General features: G+C 34.8%; 1 protein-coding gene across 1 annotated transcript in view; it reads right to left on the reverse strand.

Annotated features, from left to right (window-relative positions):
- The window catches only part of LOC309819843 (uncharacterized protein), a gene marked incomplete at both ends in the record, with an annotated part of 97,374 nt that extends 89,247 nt beyond the window's left edge, over positions 1–8,127 (reverse strand). Inside the window, 3 exons of the mRNA XM_082650311.1 lie at positions 362–553; positions 4,142–6,484; positions 8,070–8,127. Of these exons, the coding sequence (XP_082506437.1) occupies positions 362–553; positions 4,142–6,484; positions 8,070–8,127 (2,593 nt within the window). The remainder of the gene's footprint in view (positions 1–361; positions 554–4,141; positions 6,485–8,069) is intronic.
- Positions 8,128–16,582: the final 8,455 nt, after the last annotated feature.

Genomic DNA, 16,582 nt, shown 5'->3' on the forward strand with positions numbered 1-16,582 from the left:
TCTTTTTGCACTACAGGTATTTTTGTAAGCCAACTCAAATTCTTTGAAATAGGACACACATTTCATTCAGTAAAGAACCCTATATTTAGTTATTTCAGTTTCTGAAGAGAACAGTAGACTTAGTAGGCAGTTGTGTGTTTTGAAGGAGGTAATTTACCAAGTTTGGATTCCTTAGTGTGTAATAAAGAGTTGATTATTCTAAAAATATCTTTCATATGAAAGCACATAATTACCACATTGCCATGGTCAAGCAACAGGGTTTATATTCTGAAGATAAGATAAGAGGGAGGGGATCTGGTTAAGCTTCAGTAGGTTGTTGCCTTTGCTCTGGTTTTGGAAAAGAAGGCATTCGTCTACTCACTGGATCCTTCAGTGATGTTGCTGGCAAACGAACTTCTTCCAGCTGAGCTGCATCTTTTACCATCTCTGAATTGCTCCCTCCTTCTGGCCCACTGGTCTACTGCTTCTTCCTGTGAACCATCACTGGCCCTTGTACCTTTTGGTGCCATTTCCTGGGATAACTTTTGGTGGCTGTTTATTTCCAAATTCCAATCTAGATTAAACCACATTAAGTAAGAAAGTGAGACAACATTTCAAGATAGAACTTCAAATATTCCAGTCTTTGAAACAGAATCACAGAACACTAGAACTAGAATGATTTCATTCAACTCCCTCATGATTCACTTTCTAAATTTGTATTACTCACAAAGAAGAAGAAAAGAAGGAGAAGAAGAAGAAGGAGAAGGAGAAGGAGGAGGAGGAGGGGGAGGGGGAGGGGGAGAATAAGAAGAAAGAGCTGTATAGATTGAAAATAGACATATAGGAAAGGGGGGAATCACCATGCATTTCCTCAGTTGGATTCAATTCAGTAGCTATTCCTTGGGCACCAGAAGTATGCCTGATACATTGTATTAGTCTATTAGTTGTTTTGGAGGATCACAGTGCAGATAAATTGTTAGTTATGTCCACTGAAAGTTCAATAAGACAAGATATGATTACCTGAATTAGTTAAATTACAGTCTTTGAGAACAAGTTTACTATTGAACTCAAGTCCTTTATGGTTTGACCTCTAATCATCACAAGACTACAAATTTCATGATACTTTTCTTGCTGCATGTGTTGGCTCAAAATGAAGAAGAGGAAAAAAAAAAAAGCCAAATTACATGAAGGCTTTGATAATTTTATATTTGAATAAATAACAACTTGAAATACTTTATATACTTCCAAACTGCTGGTTTCTGTCATCACAAGCTATGAGGCTGTATATTTGAAGTAAGAAAATTTCAGATAAACTAATTGCAATACAAGCGAACTTTAAGAAAATAATTGTCAAGGTGAAAAAAATAAAACCTCAAATAGCAGAGTACGTAATACCTAGAAAATAATTTAATAGGCTAGAATTGGTTAGGAGTTTTCTTGCTTTCACTTTTTGATACTATACAAAATGGAAGCAACATCAATTAAAAAGAAACCAGATTTTAACCTTTATTTTTATTCTATTCCCAAGAGCAAATGAATTTTTAAAATTTGGTCTTTGTAAATTAAAAACGAATTTATCAGTGTCAAAATTTGTTCTCAGAACTATTTAAATAATAAATGGGATATATCCATGAATAAATTATCTTCTTTATTTTTATAGATAGTTATTACTAATCCATTTACCTAACAATTTAAACTTCACTTGGCAGGGCCAAAGACATGGGAAGGGAGGAATCATTATTCAATTCCTCTTATTTTCCATAATTTTGATGTTGACTCCTACCTCCTCTCTAGGGCTTAAGAGGGTGACAGAAAAATGACATTCATTCTATAATATTTACTGTTACTTTCTATACTAATATGTAGGTATGTATGTGTGTGTGTGTGTGTGTGTGTGTGTATATATATATGTATATGTATATATAAACTAATTTCTACTGTGCTGGTTACTAGGACTACAGCTATGAACAAGATCACTTTTTTGCCCTCTGGAATTTTACAGAGTGGTGAAACTTTTAAAAATGCTACAGAGCTGGCCTCTAACCATTTTCTTCAATCTTACTCTAGTTCCACTATTTGTTGAGATTGGGAGTCCAGGCTGACTCTGAAGGCACCCATGAGAAGGAGAATTTTCTAATGTCAAATTTTTACATTTAAAGCAATTCTTTTCTGAAATTGCTGGGGAAAAAAAGAAGTCTTATGAATCTAGGAAAGTGTGTGTAATGGAAATATGATTCTGTGACATTGTGAGAAAAGTTTTCCTTTAGAATATTAAATACTGAAATGAGGAGAATATGTGCCCTACAGTATGTTTTAAAGTGTGATTTGAGAACAACTGTAATGTGCACTGAGAGCAAAGCATCACTCCCATTGTCCTGCTTGGTATTTGTATGTGTACAAGTAATTCATGGAAAAGGAATATAGTATGCCTAGGCTGGAATGGACAGAGCTCAGTTTGCAATTTTAAATTGAGTGGCCTGAGAAGGCCTCACTGAAATGGTACCACGTGAGCAAAAATCTGAAGGCGGAGTGTGAACCATGTGGACATTTGTGGGAAGAGCAGTCCAGGTAGTGGGAGTAGCCCAAGCAAAGGACTGATGTGGGCTCTTGCTTGGCAGGTTCCAGCAACTCAAGGAAGTCAATGTGGTAGGAACAGAGTGATCTGGGGGAAGAGGACTAAAGGGGCAAGGGAGAGAGTTGTAGGAACAGCCATTTGATGAAACACAGTAACAGGGAATCGGTCACTGGAATTGTTCACCAAATGGGACAGTTTCAAAGTCTAATGAAGTATAATATCAGTTTTGGGAAGATTCTGACTTGAATTATTGATTTTCTTAAGGAAATATGCCTTGCTGGGAGAGGCAGTCCAGGGGGGAGCATGTCCACGGGGGAAGAGTCAGCCTGGGAGGGATATTCATCCAGGTGAGAACACACCTGCTCTGGAAAACACAGTGCTCTTATTGCAGGTCTGCCTCTTGCAGACTTAAATAATTATGGACTGAAGCAAATGTAAGGATTACTGCCATTGATCCTGGTATCTAGGGGTATGTTGGAACTGGGAAGAAGTCACTATGACTGATGGATCTTTGCCTTAGGGTGTTCATATTAAGCAGGTGACTGCATAGGTTTTGTGTTGTTTTAGGGCATTTAATTCTCTATGAAGTAAATTTCATATTTCATGCCAATACTTCTGTGCTTCTGTGTTTTATTTCTACTTCTAAATTTTATTCTATTAAAAAATTAGGGATAGAATAACAACAAAGAAAAGGTAGCTTCTTGACTAAATTTCATCATTCCAGATATCATCTGTGGACCCATTAGGAATGTTACTGGCAGTTTGGAAGGAAGTTTTTACTTGTTCAAGGTGTATTTTAATATACAATGTAGAATAATGCTAACCTTAAATATAAAATATTTGGGGCTTATTGAAGAAAAACAAGAAGGGCCTTCTACGAAATGCCCCAAATGATATAATGTGGATTGTAGATTGAAAGCAGACAGGCAGTATTATGTACTTAGGAAGGAGCTTCTATCCTACCCCTCTCCAGGTCTGGAGAGCTTCTGGGTTCTATCAATGATTTGAGAAGGGCCAACAAATCCACAAGGGAGGTCAGAGGTCTGCTTGAGGTCAGAGTCCCCATGGACGGATCAATCAGGATTAGCCATGGCTGTTTCTGTTTTTTGTCCTTTGCTTTAATTACTATTCCACATGGCCTCCTGAAACGTGTATGCCATGCTTCTGCAACAACACAGCAAGGTTTAAAAACACACTTTTTCACAGACATATTCTTCCTATTCTTCTGAACATGCTTAGCTTGCAAGAAGGAAAGAAATGGCAGATTATTTAAGAGTGGCAAAAGGCTAACGTTTCCTACAAAATTGATTTGGCAATACATCAACCTTTTAAAGAGAAATTGATTTTTTTTTTTTTTACTTTATATTACACTGCAGCCTTGGTGATTTTGTTATGCACTATTTATGGGTGGGGTAGGTGATAATGGAAAGAAGCAGGCTGATATATGCTTGCCCGTATTCATCTAACTCTAAAATACTCAATATATCTTCAGCAATAAAGAAAAAAACCCAAGCAATAAAAAAGACTTCCCAAAGCTCAAACATGTAAAAATAATGAAAGTTAAAGATTCTGTATAGTCCATTGTACCTTTCAAAGCTTTCTGCTTCTGAGGGGAGAACAACATGTCTACTTGGTGATAGTAAGTTTCCTTTGGGTCATTTTTATTTTCTTCAGAATTTGTCTTTGTCGATGCAATCCTTTGGCACTCTGCTGGCTCCTGTCTAAAACTGGTTAGTCCAAGGCTTTTTTCATCTTGATTACCATATTGGTCTGCATCACTGGTCAGTTTTTTCTCAGTAAGAAACAGATTATCTGTAGCACACACTGCACAGTTGAACTCAGCACTGTCTGGAAAATTCTTTTGAAAACAAACTTCATCATGAGTCTTGTTTGATAGGTCTTCAGAATCTCTGTAGCATGCATTCTTTACCACAGGCATAATTATCTGGAATTTGTCTTTTTCAACGTTTCCCAGAGAGCTGGGTGACTCTTTAGGCTTTTTCATTCCCATGGGATAATTAGAATAAACCACGCCTTCTTTATCACTTTGAATAATTAATCTCTGGTCTAACTCATCAGTTATTAAGGTCATAAGTGGTGCTTTTGTTTTGCAGAGGACTTCTGTGTCTGGATGACTTGCCTGGGACTCTGTCTGACCCCATTCTGCGGTGCTGTGGCTACTACTGTTGAGTGGGCTGCCCGCAGAGAGGCTGCCAGAGAATGCAGGGCTGAGAGTTGCACACTGTGTACTCTTCATTTCCAGTAGTTGCTGTACTTTCGTAGGAGAGTCACTATGTAAAGTGGTTTTGTTAAAGTCTCTGTCAGTTATATCAGTAAGCCCTTCCTCATAGTCTTTCAAAAATTCAGCACAGTGATTAAAGGAAAATGTATCCCCAGGGGTTTCTTTAGGTTCTGAGTATCTGGTGGCCCAGTGTGATGGCCTGAAAGAAGTGGAAGACTTCAGAGCATTTTGAATAGAAGGGAAAGATAAAGAATTTGGGTTCTCATAGCAATCTGCAGGTGGAATTTTGCTGCCTTTGCAATAAATGTTGGATGCCTTTTCTCCTACAAGCTGCACACTCAGAGAAGATGAAGAACAAAATTCAGAGTCTTTGCCATCTTGAACTGGAAAGATGTCAGTAATGGTACCTGGCAAATAATTTATTCCTTCTGTACTGCGCTGTATATATGAGTCTGATGTGATATTTTCTGGTTTATCAAAGATGATTTTTCTCTCTCTATTCACGTCTTTGGGGTCCTCAAAAGGCATTTTACTTAAGCCTGTATTACTTAAACTTGTGGTCTTTAGGGTATCACGTGAAGTAGGAAGACAGTTTTTGAGAAGCGTCTCAGCCTCGGAAAAATGTTTCTTTTTGGGGGTATTCTTACTAATTATAAAGTTCTTCTGCTGAAAGATGGCAGATTCTACCTCACAGTCATCTAAGACTGAAGGTGGTGTGTCAGGCTTATTCTTCTTCTTCTCAGGACTTGAGCACAGAGAAACCACAATTGTACCAAAATTCTCCTCTTTCTGGACAGCACACACAACAGGAGGAGAGACATGAAAACAATCTGAACTCTGATGCTTGTTTTCAAGCTGCCACTTTTCAGGGTGCCTAATATTGGACTGTGCAGGAGACTTGGAACATTCTTTAGTTTTGTGATTGGAGGAAATGTTTCTGTATTTAGCTATTTTTCTACTTCTTTTAGGATGAGTTATATTTATTAATATATTCTGTTTCTTACTCATGTATTTAACTTTAATTCCTTTTCCTACAATGCTTACTTTCAGTGAGGGGCTCTCAGTTCTGACAATTTTTCCTTCAGATTTAGATGGTGCCTCAGGTTTTAGTTCTATTGATGTATTCTTGAATTTAGAACGGCAGCTTCTAGAAGTGTAGCATCTCTGAAAGTATCTGACAGAATAATGCTGGTGACATTTCGAACATCTCTTTTTTGTTGGAAACCGTATTCCTGTTTTACAGAAAAATCTATTCTTGATTTCTACTTGTACATTGATAGCCCCACATTTCACTTCTGTAATAATTTTGCCTTTTGCTGGTTTAAAGGCTACTAATGTGTTTGGGAAATTCTGCAGTGTAATTTTTCCTGATAATGATTCTTCACAGTCATTAAACATGACCACTGGTAAGACTTTCTCTAGTTGATAAGAAATGGATGAAGGAGGATCATCATTTTCCTTCTCTCTAATTATTCTGCTGTCAGATGGAGGTTGTTTCTTATCTTTAGGGAGAAAAGGGGACTTCTGCTTTCTATTCATAGAAACGGATATATGCACATCTCCATTTTCCTTAGATTTCCCTAATGTCCCAGTCTGATGAAGCAAAGCTTCCGAGGTGTCTCCTTTGACTTCTTTTTCAAGACCTTTTATATTTTTTTGGCATGCTTGATTAGCAGGCTGAGGTTCACCTAAAGAAGAAGTAAAAAAAAAAGTTTTCTGTGTCCATTTAGAAAGCAGATGTTCCAAATTCTAGGATGAAATTCAATGCATATCCTTTGTACGTTTTTTGAGTAACATTTTTCATTTATTTCTAGTATGTCAAGATATTTTCTACAAAAATTCATTTCTAATATCTCATTTTAAATCAATAATCTTAGAATGCAGAATATCACCTAATTGTTTTAGGAAGTAAGAATCTAATTAAGTTTTACTCTAAAACAGAGACTTCTAAGACAGGTGAAATAAAAATTTCAGAGCAAATTTATGCAAATAAATTTTAAGAGACTTCTTGGTAAAGAGCAAGTTGCCATGGTCAGGTATTTGGCCCAAGAACTGCCACCTTGTGACTCTTACTCCTCGGCTTTATAATGTTAGAATATTTTGCTTGAGAAATTTGTGAACCTGAGCATGAGGTACTAGATCTTGTGTAAAAAACAGTAGACAAAATACGAAGATCTCAAATTATGTTTTAAACATCTGAAAGAGAGAATTTCAAAAGGAAAAGAAAGAAGAATGAGCAACAAATAAATAATGATGTCATGGAAATCTATCAACCAAGGGTCCACAAGGATACTTTTAATAAGTTGATTAAGCTAAAAATTGGAAAAGTATTACTTACAATTATTTTAAATATCCTTAACTTAAATATGATTTTTATATAGCATATTTTTAATAAAAATACTTATATAAATACTTATATAAAGAGTAAATAAATAAATTCTCTTCAATCAGAAAAAGGAAAACATCCTATCAAAATTTAGCTAGAAGTGGCATGGAAGTAAGGGGTGCAGAAAAGTAACTGCTGTTTCAGAACCAAATAAAGATTCATACATTTAGGAATTATTACTTTCCAACTTGAGGAGAGAGATACAGACTTCTGATTTGACCTATAGGCTCTCAAGCATACTGAAGTGCCTTGGAGAGTCTAACCATTCCCATTTGTCTCTCTTCTAGTCTGAGGAAATGGCTTCTCTTACAACAAGTCCTGAAACGGTTTCCAGTGGGCCTGGTTACAGTCTGAGAACTGTCATGTGGAAGTTGTGGGAGAAGAGATGTGGAGACATGGCTCTCTAAAGCCCATTTACAGTGGTTGATAGACTGACAGCCTGCCTTCCAGAATTGTAGATTACAATTTATTCTTAAGATAACACCCTTCTGCCAAGAACAGTTCAGTTTACAGCCACTTTCAGTTTTATAATTTTACAGCTTATAGCCTCCTTCAATGGACTATACTACAATTTCTACAAGTAGGAAGATAGATTTGAGACAGTTACATAATAATACACTGATAACAGAGTCTAAGAATAGGGGTTTTAATAGCCTTTGTTTGAATATGTAAATATTTATATTTAAGTTTTTATCACTCGTAATTCATATAACTGTTAATGCAGAAGTATATACATAATGACAATTGACCAGATTTCTAAATCATTTTATAATATCTATATGCATTTATCTTCCTACTTTTATAGATATTCCTGTGACAAAGAACAAAATACATAAGCTAGGTAGTTCATTTTATATGTACTTATAAAACCAATGAATTGGACTTACATACTGTGGGATTCAAGATTTTCCATTTTTTATAGGCTTTTCTTCTTTTCTTCCTCATGTTGGGGAGCTGGGGATCTTCAGCTTTCACTGTCCTTTGAAAGCATCAGATTTGAAATTATTTTCCACTCAGAATATAGGTTTAGTAAAATTACTAACAACTCATTTGCCAACTTGATAACATAATATCATTCTTTGAATCATTTTATTATCATAATTATATTCTCCTTTCCTGTTTAATTCCACCCCAACTATTTAGTGCATTATTAATATACTATGTGAACACTCTAACATATATTCTTTTCATATGTGTAGACATTTAGGATGCAAGTTATAAAGTCATATTCTGTTTAATTGATCATTTTTATATTCCAATTTTCTTAGCCTAATAGAAATATCTAATTTTTTTTTGTGAAGTTGGCCTTAATTAAATATCACCAAATTTCTAGCCCTAAATTAAGTGGGGTAGAGAGGTGGTTTGCCTTCATTACATGATCATCATATACACTATATGTAAATATTATAAGGTTTAGTATATACTATATATTCTTTGTAGAAGGATCAACTGTTTGTAGAAGATCAAATTAATTCTTTATCTTTATTGTGAAATAAAAGATTATTTTCCCTGCTGATGTCTTAAATAATAGAAAGTATTGGGGAGATATCTAGGGGAAGGCAGCCTGCTAACTAACCAGGTGAGTACCTGCCTGTGCTTGGAGCTAAACCCATTTCAATTGCTTTACTTTTAGAGGATTAAACTGTCTGCAAAGATGCAAAGAGAAATAGCTATTTCTCACTGAAGCAGTTTGTTATGAGTGTATCTGGGCGGGCTGTGCCTTTGGACATCTCAGCTGAGAAGCTTATCTTTTATTTGTTTTACCTGTAACTCAAATTAAATGGGGCTGTTTTGTGGCCAGTTTTGGCAAAAATTTATTTAAATTCTTCTTAACGAATTTCTCTCCTCAAAATCCCTTACATCATAGTATGTGTTGATTTCAAATCCTTTTTCTTCCATAAAATCTCAAAGTTTCATAACTATATGAAAATTCTTTTTCCTTAGGCTGCCTTTCTTATATAGAGCAATGAACACTCATTTGGTGTCTTCCAATTATCCTTTCTATTCTCTCCCCAATAGACACAATTAAGTTCCTATTGCTGACTAAGCAAGCAATAATCCTTTCTTCTTAGAAGGCCAATATGGGGTGGGGTTGGGGAGAGGATTACAAACACATAATTAAAATCTTTTTTTAACCCCTGTCTTACACATATTGGATTTTCTAATTTAAAAAAATGCTTCAAAAGCATTGACTAGGTTATTGATTATTTCTCTAGGATCCCATTAGTTTGAACAGCAAAGTGTAGTCTGCTGCATTTTGTTTAGTAGAAGATCTGGGCTGTGGTCTGACTCTGCTTCTTACTCAGCAGGTCATATAATCTCTGTGAGGCCAAGTTTCCTTCACCCCTAAATTGAAAATGATAACAAATTTCACCTTGCAGAGTTGTTTTGAAGAAACACAACTGAAAATATGTTATAAATGTTTCCAGTAAATGGCATTTATTATTCTTAACCTTGTATTAGAATATAAATACACGACTATTAGAATACACACATAATTAGAGTTGAACAGTGCCTGACATTGGGAGAAGATCCATCACACCAGAGCTGTAAATGAGTGCTTAGACAAAGCTGACCAAACCATAAACTCTTTTAGAACTGGAAGATCTAGAAGTTTTCAAGATTATCTTACTAAGTTCTACTTTTATAGGAGAAAACATACCCAGAGAGTCCTTGCTTCCTGCATTGCAATAATAGTGGCAAATTCAGGACTAGAACCCAGGCTGTTAGGAATTTGGCAACTCTTTGAGCAACACACAGTATAGATGCCCTGAAATTATTTCTGGTCTATAGAGCATATTTTATTTATTTTTTAAAAACATATTTATTGGACGGGGTGGGATAGGGAGGGTGGGAGGGAGGGAGACGCAAGAGGGAAGAGATATGGGAACATATGTATATGTATAACTGATTCACTTTGTTATAAAGCAGAAACTAACACACCATTGTAAAGCAATTATACCCCAATAAAGATGTTAAAAAAAAACATATTTATTGGAGTATAATTGCTTTACAATGGTATGTTAGTTTCTGCTTTGTAACAAAGTGAATCAGCTATACATATACATATGTTCCCATATCTCCTCCCTCTTGCATCTCCCTCCCACCCTCCCTATCCCACCCCTCTAGGTGGACACAAAGCACCGAGCTGATCTCCCTGTGCTATGCAGCTGCTTACCACTAGCTATCTATTTTACATTTGGTAGTACATATGAGTCCATGCCACTCTCACTTCGTCCCAGCTTACCCTTCCCTTTCCCTGTGTCCTCAAGTCCATTCTCTACGTCTGCATCTTTATTCCTGTCCTACCCCTAGGTTCTTCAGAACCTTTTTTTTTTAGATTCCATATATATATGTGTTAGCATACAATATTTGTTTTTCTCTTTCTGAATTACTTCACTCTGTATGACAGACTCTAGGTCCATCCACCTCACTACAAATAACTCAATTTCATTTCTTTTTATGGCTGAGTAATATTCCATTGTATATATATGTAGAGCACATTTTATAATCAGTTTGCATTTTAGCTCCGAAATAATACAACTTTGTTTAAGGAAAGTGAAAAAACTGTTGGATATGTGCCTATTATCTAGCACAGTGCCTGACACATAATGGGTACCTAATAAATATGCAAGAAGAAATGAATTAGATGGAATCCCCAGTCTGTACCTAATTATGTTTTTAATAATGTGCCCTCCTTTATTTCTAAATGTATTCTTTCCTTTTACTCTGTATTAATTTGTTGATAGTTAATAAGGTTTCTATTATCTATATATTCTATTCTATATATATATATGTGTGTATATATATATATATATATAGTCCAGATTTAAAGTGTATATAATATATATTATGAGTATATATAAAATATATATTTTAAAAATCTGGACAACTGCAATAACTTTCTAATTGATTTTCTTACTTCTGTATTTATGTTCTTTGAATTTACATAGTAGCCAGATTTTAAAATATATGAATTAAATCATGTCATCTCCCCTGTTTAATACACTCTAATGGCCTCTTATTGGACTTTGAAAAAATTCTAAGCACTTTAGTTTTTTTTACACATATGCATGAAATATAATTTTATCCACAAGTAAAATATATCACCACGAGACCTTGATATTTACTTTAAGGTATCCACTCCACTACAGATTTCCTGGATTTATATTTTTCATAAATGTTTATTTCTTCCGTGCAAAATTGGCAATAAACCTCAGGAAAGTTACCATGATTGCTTTTATATATCAGCCAAACGGTATCATATTTGAGACCTTTATATTGGGTTTTATAGATTTTTTTTAAACTGGGCTTTGACTCATTCCTATAATTCACAGAAGAATGAGGAAAAATGTAAACAGGAAATAAAAACAATATCTTTCTACTGCAGAATTACAAAGTAACACCATTATTCTCAGAATATTGCTAGATGGTAAAGTTTTTTTTAAAGGTATTGTTAGAAAATTTTACTGGTGCCACTTTTTTGACAAATTACTTAAAAATTCTCTATTGTGTTGCTAAAGCTGAAATGTTTTCTTTGTAACATTCAAAAGGAATGTTCTATTGCCAATAGTAAGAGAACGATTCATAAAAAGGTATATAATGATAGCTATTAAAATTCTAGAAGGAGACTATGAAATAAATTCAGAAGGTTAAATGCTTAACTTCCAGTGTAGCATATTATCAAGTACTCTTTTTAATGCCCATTGGCTCCCGTTTCCTGTAGAATTTGAAAGAAATCTTAGTGTATTTCTTATAACTTCATTTTCTTGATTTTAACACAAAGCCTATGTTCTCTGTACTAAATGTTTAAAGGAAATTTATATATGTAAAACAAATTATGAAAAGTTCAAGTTAAAATATTTAAAGAAAAAAGTTTTAAAACTTCAATTTACGTTTGAAAGTATGTTGAAAGTACACAAACTTGTCTTCTACTGTCATTTCTGATTTTGAATAGCCTGAATTTTAAACTATATTCTTTTGTCCTTAAATTTTTAAAAATTATGTATGAGCATAAGAAGAGTTATACTGGAAAGCAGCTGTTTCAGTAATGTCCATATATCAATTCAGACTTGCACTCAACTTCTATGGGTCTGTAAGAATGAAACTTTACAAACTTGGTTGCTGGGCAGTTATTCTTAATAAATAATGTAAGTTTCCTGGTATCCTGCAACTAAACAGCTTTAGTTAAAATCATTTAAGGGTGTGTCTCAGTGCTATTACTGAGTAATAGTTGCTCTTCACACCTTTACTTCCTTCTCACTGCCAAAAGCATTGATGAGTAAATGTATTTATATCTATATTTATATATATTAATATGGATAAAATATTAGAACCTATTAGGATAAATTTTTAAAATAGAAACATCCAAATCTCACATCCAATGAAACTGACTTTTTCTTTCCCCAAACACCATACATTGAGTAGGTTGTTGAAGCTCTATCTGCAAAAGAGACTCTTGGTGATCATTGGAGCATAAATCTGTTAAGGTCTTGAGTTCAGAAGAATAGGTATTAAAAAAACTTCAATATTAAAATAATTATCTTTAAACATAAGTTTGTTGGAATGCCATCACCCTATTTGACCCGTAATAGATCAAACATAACTTAGTGGATGAGGGTAATCCTTGGAGAATGAGAAGCTCACTCTATACAAGTTAAATCAGAATCTCTGAAGAAATGAATGCATATAGAAAAGAGCATTCATTGTCAAGTGTGTAATTTATTATTGTTATTATTAATGTTTTAAAAACTGGGTAAAGAAAAATTTATATTAGTGAACCAAAGGAAATTGAGCTCAGTATTTAATAAAGCTTGCTACATTAAGTAATGCCAGTAAAGGAAGGGAAGGATGAACTAAAAATGAAAATCCCCTACACTTTCAAAAGTGTCTGCCCTTTGACTGAGGTTAAATAGGTGTGAGATCATCTACTCAACTTCCTCGTTTCTCCCTAGAGGAAATGGAGAGATGCAGTGAATTGCCCAAGGAAACATAGTGTTGAGATGCTGCTTCTCTTCTTTTTCACCAGGGCAAGACTTTGAAAGTGAAGACTTTTTTTACTTGAGATTTTTGAAAGATTTTTATTGCTGTACTGTGTTAAATGCAGAGGCTCTTCTTGACATGCTTCAGGAACTCTCTCCTCCCTCTCTCACTTCCATACAGAATGATTCTGGCAAAAGGAGATGGATTACAAGTGGGAAAACTTAGTGTACTTGCCACAGAGGTAGACTGAAGAATTTGGCACTCTGTGCTATGGGCTCAAGGTTCTGAGCTGGACTTAATGTAAAAATGTAAATATAATGTAAACTTCAAGGAGTTTATAGTTTAGCACAAGAATCCTCAAACTTAACAGTGCTTAAGAATTGCTGAGCAACTTGCTAAAAATGTTGATTTGGGGCCTCTTTAGAGATTTGGATTCTGAGGTGGGACCTAGGAATATGCATTTTTAATAAGCACCCACCAAACCTCCTACCCCCTTACAAACACACCAAGTGATTCTGATTCAGAAACCCCATTGAAGCAGATACAATTGGATAGGTAGAATGGAACCTAATTCAGAAAATCTTTAACAACCTTAAGATTTTAAACTAGGGCAGTCCTGAGGAAGCTTGCAATGAATTCAGTTTCATTTCATTTCACCTCATTTTCCTCCTTTCCCAATTGGTACCCACTAAGACTTAATTTTTAATTTTTTTTGTTTTGGTTTAAGCACAGATTCTTTTTCTTTCTTTCTATATCAGCAAGCTTCTAGGAAGAAAACTCCTTGAGAGATCACTTTTTAATTTTTCTCAGACCAGTGTAAAGTGTCTCTGCCCAGACTGTGCCCTAGATCAATCCTAGGTGTTGTTAACTCCCCAATATCCTTCTTTCATCTTGTGCTAACCATGACTTGTGATAGAAATCTAGCAAGTCAGCTTAGCAGGCCAGGGCTACCAGTGTAAGAAGATGCCATGTTGTGCTTTTAATTACTTGTCTCCCCTGTGTTCACATTTGGTTTCTCAGAGTCAAAGGTTTCCATATTTTGGGTTTGACTTTGCTTGTAAGAACTGAAGTGGTTGGCAAGTACATGAGGGATTATGGTAAAGTGGAAGTATTCAGAAGGAGGGTACTTGGCAGGGTGAAGGAGGCACCTAGACCTTGATCTTCCTATTTATGAGGGTGCACCCAGAAGTTCATCTTCCTCAGAGCTCAGTATTTGTAGGGCATGGTTCTTCATGAAGCACCACTAGTGAGAATATCTTCCTAGGAGTGAACCAGACCCCTGGCTGCGCCATATTTAACCTGACTTGAACCAACAGAGCTTCAGAGGAAATTTACTTTTGTGCCCAGCAAAGGTAGATAAAACACCCCAGTGTAGACAGCCTTAGATTACCCCAGTCTCCTGAGGAATCACTAGAGATGTGGGCCAAAATGTAGGCTCTACAAGAGCAGTGATCTTATCCATCTTATACTTTAATGTGCTCCTATTCCACATGTATGGACAAACATCATAGCTAGTCAATCTTGTTGGATGAATGAATGAGTACAACTTGCTCTACTGTTTCCCAACTTCAGTAATTTGTGTATTACCTTTATGATTTTTACTACTGCCATGAAATATGTGCTGTTATTTGCTTAATAATTTTTGATTCACTAAATTTTTAATTTTAGCTTCATGTAAGACAACAATATATGTAAAATTCTGCGTTGTAACTAATACACATTAAAACAAAAACAAATAACTAATAAAAAGAAAATATTTTCATCTTGTACCACCTGAAGCCATTTTGCATATCAGCAATGGTATGTGTCTCTCACTTTAGAAGGTGTAGTCATACTCTGTGTGCTGTTATCATGACAATATTAAACTAGAAATCCCTGGAAGTTATTTTGCTTTGCTTCATTTCCTCTTTGGCTTTGGAATGACTATTAGGGTGCAAGTTTAGCTAATCCCACATGCAGAATGATGCATGAATTAAATACCACTGCACAAAGAGGAATCATCCTATTCAACTACAATTAGAACCCTACCTACTCTAAATTTTTTTTCAAGTGCTAGATCTGGGAAATCTGTAATTATGGTTTTCCCCTACTCTGACCTTGACCAGCAAAGGGACTTTTCAGAATCTATCTTAAGAATCTATCCATTTCCATGTACTCAGTCCTATGTGACACTTCACATTATTCCTTTTTGGCTAATTATACTGTCTGCAACTAGACCAGAGGTGACAATTTCATTTCAACACTTACATATTTCAAACAATAAAAAGTTTACTAAATAGGTGTGTTTCCATTAAGATGAAGAAAAAGGAAAAATAAAGCACATATGTGCACTTAAATATGTCATTAGATACTTGATAATAGTCAGCAAATGAATAGACACCAAAAGCTAATTGAATAAGTCTCAGGGACTACATTTTTTCTGCTGAAGACTTTCCCGTACCTATTAATTTAATGAAGAATGCCTCTGAGTTTTCTAAAGAGGAATGCTGTCTCCTTTTTCACTTATTGAAGTGGAGCCACACTACTTCAATAACTATGTTCCAGAAGAGCTATGCTTCTCTGAAGACTTAATAATTGCTGAATTACCAACTCTTGATGGGTTTAAGTGACACCCTCTTAATTTTGAAGCATTCATCCTTAAAACGCTGTTTGAAGTAGCGTTTGAATATACTGTGTCTTGATCTCCATACAGAAGCCTCAGTATGTAATTCCTCCCAAACATGAAATCCCTGTGATTCTTTCAATGAGGGTTGTGTCTTACTCCTCGGGGCAAATCTCATCAAGTCTGTGACACTGGAGTTTTTGATTGCTCATGGTAGAAAATGTGTAACATCTTCATTCCTTTCCAGCCTAGAACCAAGGAAAACCCATGTATAACCACACTGTTAAATTCTAAAGAGTAAGAATAATTTCAAGTAAATATTTAAATTAAAAATGGCTGCAGGTTAATTCTACTTCAAGACACTCAGAAGAAAGTAATGAACAATGTTCTTCAAATGTTTCATTGGAAATGTTATTATCAGCTACTTATGAAGAGCCAACTTTTTATTTTTAGCAATATTTAGGGTACTTTGGGCAATGTTAAACCTCATTACTGGTTTAGAATTTATAATTCAAGATAACTTGAATTACCTTGGAATTACTTGTGTTACCTCTAAAAGAATAATTTGATAAGAATATCACTCTAAATAAGATATAAGGACTTCAAAGAGGTTTTATTCAAAATATATAGAGGATATACCTTCTCCAATAATTTTAGAATCAACAGTTAAAAATATTTTCTATGCTCACTTTATTTATTCACTAAAGTAAGTACATTTCTGTAGCTTAATCCAAACTAATGCAAGTTTTTGAAAGCAGTAAAAAGGCTTTTATTTTATTTTATTTATTTATTTTTAAAAATTTTATTTACTTATTT

The sequence above is a fragment of the Grampus griseus genome (genome assembly GCF_964374135.1).
Source record: "Grampus griseus genome assembly, chromosome: 3".
Lineage (NCBI taxonomy): Eukaryota > Metazoa > Chordata > Mammalia > Artiodactyla > Delphinidae > Grampus > Grampus griseus.